Below are 9,721 nucleotides of genomic sequence, written 5' to 3' on the forward strand. Positions count from 1 at the left end.
AGCAGGTAGCCAGGTCTTCTCGGTGGTCTTCGGATCTAGCAAGTGTAAGTGTTGTTGGTTGGTGCTCGGTGTCCTCTTAGACGGTCGCGAGCTCGGCCTGTGTAGTTGTGTTTGGGGTCTTGCAGTTGCGTGGATGGCGGCAGACGACGACGTTTCGTTTCTTCAATCATGTTGTATGAAGTTGATGGCGCCAAGCTCTAATGGACACGGGGATGAACCCCGGCAGATGTGCCACAAAGCTTCGGTCTCGTCGCTTGCGGCGGTCCGGTTAATCGACTCGAAAAGCATTCTTGTATGCGAAGATGCTCCCTTAGATCTTGGTATGGTGGATGTTTTCTCTTTTCTCTCGCCTCGCCATGGCAATGGTGGTAGACAAAGGTGGACAACGATTCAGCAAGGCACAAGGTTCTTTACTAGTAAAATTTTATTTTCACTTGTTGTAGAATTCTTGGCGAAAAAATGTAAGACTTATGTGTATGTCTCAAGCGATGACCATGTATGTACTCTATGTAATATGTTTGTCTAATGAAATATATGTGGTTATTTCAAAAAAAAAAACTCACGGTAAATAGGATTTTCCCATCTGCGTGGGCAAAATAATAAGTGGGCTGGCTTCGCTGGGCCAGCATGCAGCCCACCTACAAAATTCTGGAGAAGCCGATTTTTTTTTTCATAGACGGACGTACACAAAATTAGTACCATCTTGAATAAGATTTTTTTAGTAATAAATGGATTAAAAATTAGAAAAACACAACTTGCTTTTATAGTAGGTAAGATAAGATAAAATGAGATGACAAATGTTAGTGTTGTTGATGATCACAAAATAGTGCCGCGTGTCACTATGTCAGTGGGTTAAAGATTAATGACACCTATATATGTGCAACGCTATAAATTCAACGAGAAGAGGAGGAACTATTTTATGTTAGGAGAAAGGGAAAAGATTATCATCCACCGGCCGATCGGCGCGATTCATCCGCCGCCCACTAGTCCGTTGGATCTCGCCTCGATCACGAACAATTTCCTGAAACTAGCTCGTTGTTTCAGAAACTGGGCCACCGTCCTCCAGATCTCCACCTCCTCTGCACAGCCAGATCTCCACCTACTCCGCGACCGGAGAGGTCGTCCACTAGATTTGCCTGATGGCGTTCCGCCGACTCCTCTCGGCCGCAGTGCGCCGCCGCTCCGCCAACTCCTCTCGGCCGCAGTGCGCCGCCGCTCCGCCAACTCCTCTCGGCCGCAGTGTGTCGCCGCTCCGCCGCGGCTGCGGCGGACGCCGACAACCTCGTCGTGGACAGCATCCCGGAGTACCTCACCACGGCGGAGCTCCCCTACGGCATGACCTACTTCGGGTACCCCACCGACCTGTCGGCCGCGACGCCGGCCGGCCATCCGGCCGCCGCCAGCCGCCCATGAACGTTCCAAAAAATTTCCGCAGCTTGACTTTTGTTTGCAAAAATTCCTGAAACATGACCTTTGTTACAAAAATTTCTTCCGCAAAAGTATCTATGTTGCAGAAAGGCGAAGAAAAAAAAATCTGCAACAAGCAAATTGTTTCTGAAACTCAACCGTTGTTTCAGGAATTAACGGGTCCAAAATTTATTTCTTGCAACAAAGTAAAAGTTTCTGTAACTCAGCCATCGTTTCAGGAATTATGGGGTGCCTGGCCGGAGCGGATCGGACGGCTACGCGTAGATCGGACGGCCCTTCAAGTGACGGATGCGTAGTAGGCCCCTAGGAGAAAACAAGGCGTTGCTTCATTTGATCTTTCTGCCAACGAGAAGAAAAAGTTGTCCCTGATTGTTTTCTCGTACCAGAAAATAGTTCCTCCTCCTCCGCATAGTAGTTCAATTTAATATAGCGTTGCACATAGGTGTGCTTAGCCTTTAACCCACTGACATGCTGCGACACTATTTTGCGACCATCAACAACACTAACATTAGTCATGGTCCTATTACAATGTATCTAGGTCAATGATGCTTCAGCTGTACGCTGCGAAGAGCGAGAGATGTCGGGCTATGGGGCAATGAGATGAGCACGGCAATATGACAACGGTGGCATGAAGCTGGAGATCACTTTGCAGTGTTGTGCGATGCGGCATGGTCTTGTATGTTAAGCTTCATGCACTAGTCAACACAATTAAAAGCTCGAACCGATGAAAATAACTAGACAATCCACTATACACTACAACACCCACTCTCACGTGTGAATGGAAAGTCAACAAGTGAATAGAGTCAAAGGTATGACTCAAAAGTCCTATACATGCACAAAGAAGGCAGCGTTTAATTTTTTAGATGTGAAAACGAGTACTTGAACTCAAGACCTTAAACGCTCATACGATGCTAAACTTTTCAATGCAACGAAAAATCCGAACCGATGAAAAAAACTAGACAATCTACATATACACTATAACAGTGTGAAGCGACAAGGCGCATGCATGGGATGGACAATCAATTGGAGCCGAGAAAATCTGTTAGTCAGTTAGTTAGTTTGTTAGCTAGCTTTGTGCGCGTGTTTTGCATGTTGGACGAGTCATGTGATACTGGCCGAGTTAGTGGGTTAGCGAGGTTAGCGTGTGGCTTAGTGCGTGCTGGATTCCTACTTAAGCATTGCAATCATGTTTACTTTGAGCCAAGAGAAACAGAAGAAGAGAACAAGTGACGCCAAGCTCCTGTTTCTCCTTTGTTTCTGTGATAGTTTGTGTGAGACAGCTGAGGAAGAAGAAAGGGGGAGCATAAAATCATATGAGGGAAAGGTATGGAGAGCGCCCGTAAGAAGGCACTCGGCATGGCGACGCTGGTGGTGGCTCTGCAGCTGCTCGCGGCGGCGGCTCCGACGGCCATGGCTCGCTCACCACCGGAGGAGATGGAGATGGCAGCAGGGCAGTCAAGAAGGATAGCAGTTGAGCGCCTCGTCCTGAGAGCACCGACGGGAGACGCCAGATGCGGTGACGAAACATGCTATACTGGTTTCTGCTTCGCCGTCGCTGGTTGCAGCTGCCGGTATCCCTACTGTATGAAGCCTCAGCTTCCAACGCCGGTTCATGCTTGAGAAGCTTCACCGTCCGTCCATGGACGGACCCCTAACATGTTGGGTTTTGCCTACTCTCTCGAAAAAGCTATTACTATTTTACGCACATGTGCCGATTTAAGTCAGAACTATGTATGCATGCAGAACCACCAAATATATATGTCTCATTTGTGTAACTCAAATACATTTGAATTTTGAAATGTGAGCTTTTTCTATGATGTCATGTGTTTTTTATGGGTGTCTATTTTTCTTTGCAATGTTAATCGTCGTTGCAAGCTTACTACAATTAATGTGTAGAGGTGCAGTTTTTCATCATAGTATGTCTACGTTCCAAATACTCCTGAACCTGAACGTGGGGTCTTTCCAATATGTGAGTCACAGTCTGAGACTCAGCTCTCTGAAAGCTCTAGATTAAATCTTTGAAACTTGTAGGTGCTTACTCCTACTCCTGCATATACATAAGAACTAACTTGAAATTCCGTCGAGCGTTATCGGTTCCGGGCTACACGGAGCCTTTGATCATTCTTGCCATGGGTACGTTTTCGGTTTTTTTTTTTGAGACATTCTCACTAAGTTTTTTTCAAATCAACATAGATAAAATTCAAATCGCCAGGTTAGCCTAACCGTGGCCAAACCAAAGTGAATTTATAGGCTAGAGAATAAGGCAAATAGAGCAACAGGGGGCCCACAAGGGGGCAGCGTGCGACTATGCCCCAGAGCGCCCCTTGCAGCATTTTCGTCTCCTCGTGAGGCTTCTAGCCTCCTCCCGGCGATTCCCGAGTGTCTTCTGGTCCAGAAAAAGCATAAAAAAGTTTCACCGCGTCTGGACTACCTTTGGCATAGTTTTTCGGGAAAAAAAAGCAAATAACAATAATTCGCACCTGGCACCGGATTAATAGGTTAGTTCCCACAAAATGATACAAAATGATATAAAACAACTCGCACTTGGCACTTCATACAAGATTGGTAATATAATAGCATGAAACAATAAAAATGATAGATACGTCGGAGACGTATCAGCTAGCAATACGTGCTCCTTCTTCCCTATGCCGCCAGATCTTTGTGAGGATTACTCTCTCGAGAGTCGCTGGTTTCCTTTTGAGGTGAGATGCATTGTGTGGACAATGGCTTGACACAGAGGGTATGATTGTGCGGTGGTGGCGGCTAGTTTTCTAGCCCAACACATGGATGCAGGGAAAAGTGGTGGCAACTAACACATGATTAACTTTGATGGTGGTCCTTCTCGAGTATCCCGTGTACAGCTCCAGGGTGAAAACTAGGTCTTGCCCGAGTTGGTTATACCTGACAATGGCGATATTGTTGTATGGTTACCTTGTTGAAGGCATTGTTTTGACTGATTCTTTAGGGTAAAAACCTGCTAGACTCCGACCTTTGGTTGTTGGATACATTGTTGGCGGCGCTCGAGCATTGCTTCCTTCTAGGAGGTGTTGTTATTGAAGAACCTCGTCATCCTTGTGGTGTCATGAGATGGTTGGTATGAATATGGTCATAGTTCTAGTTTGTCGATCGCTGATTTGATCGCTTCAGAGGTTTCTTTTAATCTTTTCTCATTTAGGCATAGCTTTGGTCTTATATATATGACTTCGTTATTTTCCGGCGAGTTTTTGTACGAATGTGTGTGTGTTGGTGTTGGCCGCGTACATCTTAGCTATGCAGAGCCTAGGTGTGTGCTCATTTGGGTGTATCTACTTGATACTTCATTTTGAGTACTAAAATCCATTCGTTGTCGAAAATACAACCAGGTGGGTTTTATTTGTCTTCACTGGTGATCAATGGATATTATGGTAGGAGTGCACTTAGCTATTAAGGTACAATATATGGACTTATATGCATAAAAGCATGTATATATGAGCATGATAATATATACCACAAGAAAACAAAGCTGAAGTACATTCATTCATGAACTATATAATTAAGATTATGGTATCACGGAATACAACAGCTTCCTCGCAGGGGCGGGTGTATTATTTAAGGAGTGCACAAAGTAGCAGCAACAACAGCAAAAGATAGCAACAGTAGTAGAGTAGTAGCATTCTGGGATAATCAGTTCATAGGTCGGGGTAGTTGTGCGTAACAAGACGAGCGAGTTGGAGACCATCAATCATAGGAGCCACACGACAACCACTAAGCCCGTCTGTTATATTCATCTTGCTAGTTCCACTGTCAATCTTGACATTTCCCAAATCTTCATATGAGTAAGTCACCATGGGTTTTCCATGTCCACTTCCCGCAATAATATTGTCATATGCCTGACCAACATGATAAATTGCAGTGATAGTTAGAAAATGCTCAGACCCATTCTAAGATTAGACAAGGTCCAGTCATGTGTTCATTCCAAGATTAAGCAAGGCCCTGATCTGTGTTCATTCACTATGCGCAATTCAAAGATTAAGCAAGGCCCCATTCTAATGTATGAAACTATATCATTTTAGTTCAAATTGAAACTCCAAAGCATGATAACTTCTTGTTTGAATTAAACTATAAGACAATTCAAGTACCTTTTGGAAAGTTTTTGATACGAACTTTCATTTGATTACGATATTGCTATTCTTCACATATACTACCTCTGTTCACAAATATAAGACGTTTTGACAGTATAGATTGAACTGCCAAAACGTCTTATATTTAAGAATGGAGGGAGTAGTTTACATTGTTAAAAATGGACTTCAAATCACCAAATTGAATAACTTCAATTCAGTTTAGTTCAGTTCAACAAACAACACTTAATAAAGCAGCCTAAATCATTTCTATGTCTTGACTCCCGTGAGTTGAAAACTTGAAATGTAGTAATTTTTCCACTTTTGCTACGGTACACCCCATGGACTCATCAATAGCCAAGATCGGCCTATACCCCTTCCTAATGAAGGTCATACGGTGGGCATTAAAGTAGTAATTAAGTCAAGTCTAGCAGTTGCCACCGCAACCCAATGGAAACAGCTATAATCAACTTGCCTGCCAATATTCAAGCCAGATGCTCACGGGTCAGGCAACGCCATATATACCGGCCCATGCTACTGAGGAGGTGACGGTAATGCTAACGTAATCAGACCACAACGTTAAAAATGATGACGGTGGTGTAATGAGTTTTTTCCAAGTCTGTTTGGTTCACGTTCAGGGAGAGGAATTGATTACTATCCCTTTGCTGTTGCTCGGTAATCTTGTCGCCGCCGCTGAGGGCGACGCAAGCTGGCGTGGGACATTTCCATGGGAAACCCGATATCCTTCTTGAATTCCTAAGCAAGTTCCTCGCCGGTCTTCTTCTTCTTCCTGCTGCAAACCAAAGACCACGATCTGTTCGCTGATCTTGCATGCCTCTTTCAAGAATGTCAGCTACGGCCTTCATGGAGAGGTTCCCATAAATGGCTTGCCCTTGCTCCGGCCCAGCTGCCCAAGATCCCAAATGCCGTCGGTCATCCCCGAAGTCATGTGCCACCGGTCGCTCAGATCTCAAACGCCGCAGGCCATCCCACAGCATGGGTGAACCAAACTACCCTTTTCAAACTTTTGAGCGCACTTTTTTTTTGCGATGAAATCTTTTGAGCGCAATGCAGTACCACGGGTCTTTTTTGTATACAAATCACAATAATGGTGTATTACAATATTTAATCACTTAGGCAAATATGTGTAATATAATACCTTTGACATTGTTAATTTATATAAGCAACTAATTTATGATAAGCCTGTAAATGGCAAGGTTTAGAGAGTAAGTTAGTTCATACCTTTAACTTTTGAGTATCATCCAAGGTTTTAAAAGCCCCCCTCAAACCAGGCTTGGCGGTATCACTGCAAGTACAATGGGAAAACAATTGTTGTTACTGCATAAGTACTATAGTTAAGTCTAGAGACTAAACAGAGATTATGTTCACTAAGTGATGCCAATTTGCTTTTGTTTGTTCTCGGCAACGTCAAGCAATGTTAAACAAATTCCAAAAATGTTAAGCAAGTACCGCCCCCTCCCGTTTCTTTTTAGTCGACGTCCACATATAACAATTTGTAAAAGTCAAACTTTATAAAGTTTGATTAAACTTATATTGAAAAATATGAACATCTATGATACGTGCTAAATGTATGCAATATGAAAATTAATTTTAGGATGCATCTAAGGATATTTATTTAAAAAAAGCAAAGATCAATATGTTACTATTTTTATAAACTAAAGTTAGATAACTAAATTATTGAAACCAACACATTCGAGATCAAATTTTATGAATTTCGGTTATGAATTCCCGCTATGTGAAATTTTAATAATAGTAATATAAAATTATTGTACTCACTTTGAGCTCAGAAAATTCATATAATAATAATAATAATAATAATAATAATAATAATAATAATAATAATAATAATAAATGTAGGGACATACTCTGCCACCAGATCCTGAAACTTGATTTTGTTACCCTTGAGCCATTCTGAGAATTGATTTGGTATAAAATGTTCAAACTTTTCGGCATCCTCAAGCGCAGCTTTCTTATACCTGCCAGCCTCAAGAGCAAGGCATTGAGCTTCCTTCTGTTGAGTTGCCGGATCAAGACACTTTAGCTGCTTGATGAGATCATCACTGTGGGTCTTGACCTTATCAAGGTAGGTGAGACGGGTGTTGTAACTACGGATGAATTTGAGGGATGTTCCGATGGCCTTGGTGCAGTACTCATGGACATCCTTAGCAATATCTTGCTTGGTGGCGTCTTTGTCGGCCTCGGCCTCCATAATCATCTCCTGTGCACTGCCAAGGATATGGTACACCTTATCACGGGCCTCTTTGGCGTTTTTGAGATAGTTTTGTTGCTCTGCGTATGACTGGAACTTGAGCTCTTGAAACTTCTGCACTTCTTGTCGATGGATCAACTCCGCTAGCTTATGCAGCTGCCCTGGACTTAAATCAACTAGTTGCTGAGGCATGGTGTAATCCTGACAATATATACATCCTAGTTAGTCATATCTACTTAATTACAACATATAACATATGAAAAGTTTTTGTATACAAGGCCATCTCTAATTTCGATGTCTAAACTTGAGTATTAATTTATATGAGAAAGCTACGAACAGTAAAATCAAAAAAATAGGAAAACAAATAAAAAAATCTGAAACTTTGCAACATCAAAGATGATCAAACTTTGTAGGTTTTTGCAAGTTTTAATTTCAAAATATCATGTAGAGAAAGGTGTACAAACAAATTTTAGATTTCAGTGCTAAAAATGCTCAAAACTTGAAGCATTTAAATGTTTTCCTGTGTAGAGCTCATCAATTGTTTTTTTTGGCATGAAAACTTGCAAACACCTAAATTGTTTGATCATCTTTGATGTTGCAAAGTTTTAGATTGTGTAGGTTTTTTTCTATTTGTTGTGATTTTACTGTTTATAAAGGGTGTGCTGAAAATCCACTCTCTAATCTATATTTTATCAACAAAGTAGATTCGATCACACCCACTAGTTGAGATGAGATCTCTGTCCATCCATTTTCTGGGATGTGTGTGTGTGTGGGGGGGGGGGGGGGGGGGATGGCAAAGAAAATACATCATCTGGGGTGGCGGAAAGAAAAGAAACATATACGCACGTCCATGAACAGAACAAGAACGAACACAGAAATCCATTCAATGACTCGACACAAAAATCCCACCAACGCCTCGAACTAACAAACAAACTGGACATTCCAAACAGGGGAAGGGAAGGAGGAGGCGCATCACCTCGGGCTTCAGGTTTTCCACGGCGACGACGACGTCCATGGCACAAGCAAAGGGGTTTCAACTGGGCGGGATTGCTTCTTGTGTCCGGACACAGCTCTCACACAAGTAAAGGATGGTTGGTGTTTATAAAAGAGAGGCAGAGGGGAGTGGCAAATTAGCCAAGCCCCGTGAACAACGTGGCAAAGCTCCCTCCCGAGGTACTATGAACTGAGTTAGTATGCATGCGTGAGTTAGTGGACAGAGAGTCCAGGGGTTAGTTAGTGGGATAGCTAGTAGTGTGGGTCATTGTGTGAGTTTAGGATAGCTAGTAGTGTTGCTGTGTGGTCACTTGTACTAGCTTTGGCAATCCCGTTCAGTGGCGGAGCTAGCCCATCCATGGAGCCTGGGCAAAATACAAAGGGATATGCTTAATTCAGCATTTGCCCACAAAAACTAGTGATTAATTATCAATCTCTTACTATAAGCTAATAGAAGTATTTGGGCAGAGCCCGGGCCGCTGCCCAGGGTCGCCGGGAGGTGGCTCCTCCACTGATCCGTTCAGTCGGGCCCTTGCAGCTGGACGGCGACGCTCGATGCGGGAGGGCCTCCCTGATGAGCTACCTCGGTTGTGCCGGCAGGTCGATCTGGTCTATCTAGTCGGCAGGCCACGTTTGCAGATGACCTCGCGGAGAGTTGTGCCGCTACCATGATGGGCAGACACGAGGGTGCTCCTCCCCCCTTTTCCTCGTGCTCGACAGGGAGCCCGGTAGGTGGGATGGGTGGCCTCGACGCGGTCGCGTCACCTGTCGCCACAGCGGTGGCGGTCCGAATCCGTCTGCTCCCCTTTCTTCCTCATTCCTTGGCCACGGGCGGGTTGGTGCAACTCTACCAGCGGAGCGTCTGCGGATGGCTCTGTCGGTCGAGGGCCATTGGTAGATCAAAAGCCATGGCCTTTGTGGAGGTCTCGGGGATGTCTTGTTGTAAGGCGACGGCTCTAGCGGTGGGAGGCGT

The 9,721-nt window shown here is 43.9% G+C and overlaps 1 protein-coding gene across 1 annotated transcript; it reads right to left on the reverse strand.

The window, feature by feature from the left end:
* Positions 1–4,868: 4,868 nt before the first annotated feature.
* LOC123403279 lies at positions 4,869–9,003 on the reverse strand. The gene is made up of 4 exons (XM_045097236.1): positions 8,732–9,003; positions 7,412–7,956; positions 6,768–6,831; positions 4,869–5,297 (listed from the first exon to the last, which is right to left on the reverse strand). Exons 1-4 carry the CDS (start codon positions 8,768–8,770, stop codon positions 5,097–5,099), a joined length of 849 nt encoding a protein of 282 aa, XP_044953171.1. The 5' UTR covers positions 8,771–9,003; the 3' UTR covers positions 4,869–5,096.
* Positions 9,004–9,721: the final 718 nt, after the last annotated feature.

This window comes from Hordeum vulgare, chromosome 1H (genome assembly GCF_904849725.1).
Source record: "Hordeum vulgare subsp. vulgare chromosome 1H, MorexV3_pseudomolecules_assembly, whole genome shotgun sequence".
Taxonomy (NCBI): Eukaryota; Viridiplantae; Streptophyta; class Magnoliopsida; order Poales; family Poaceae; genus Hordeum; species Hordeum vulgare.

What these genes read in the sequence shown, in the direction of transcription:
- LOC123403279 (XM_045097236.1), bottom strand. Translation starts at nt 8,770, where the DNA reads ATGGACGTCGTCGTCGCCGTGGAAAACCTGAAGCCCGAG. An exon ending in TGGAAAACCTGAAGCCCGAG is followed by an intron (nt 7,957 to 8,731) that starts GTGATGCGCCTC and finishes ATATATTGTCAG; the next exon opens with GATTACACCATGCCTCAGCA. An exon ending in TTTCAGGATCTGGTGGCAGA is followed by an intron (nt 6,832 to 7,411) that starts GTATGTCCCTAC and finishes TTGTACTTGCAG; the next exon opens with TGATACCGCCAAGCCTGGTT.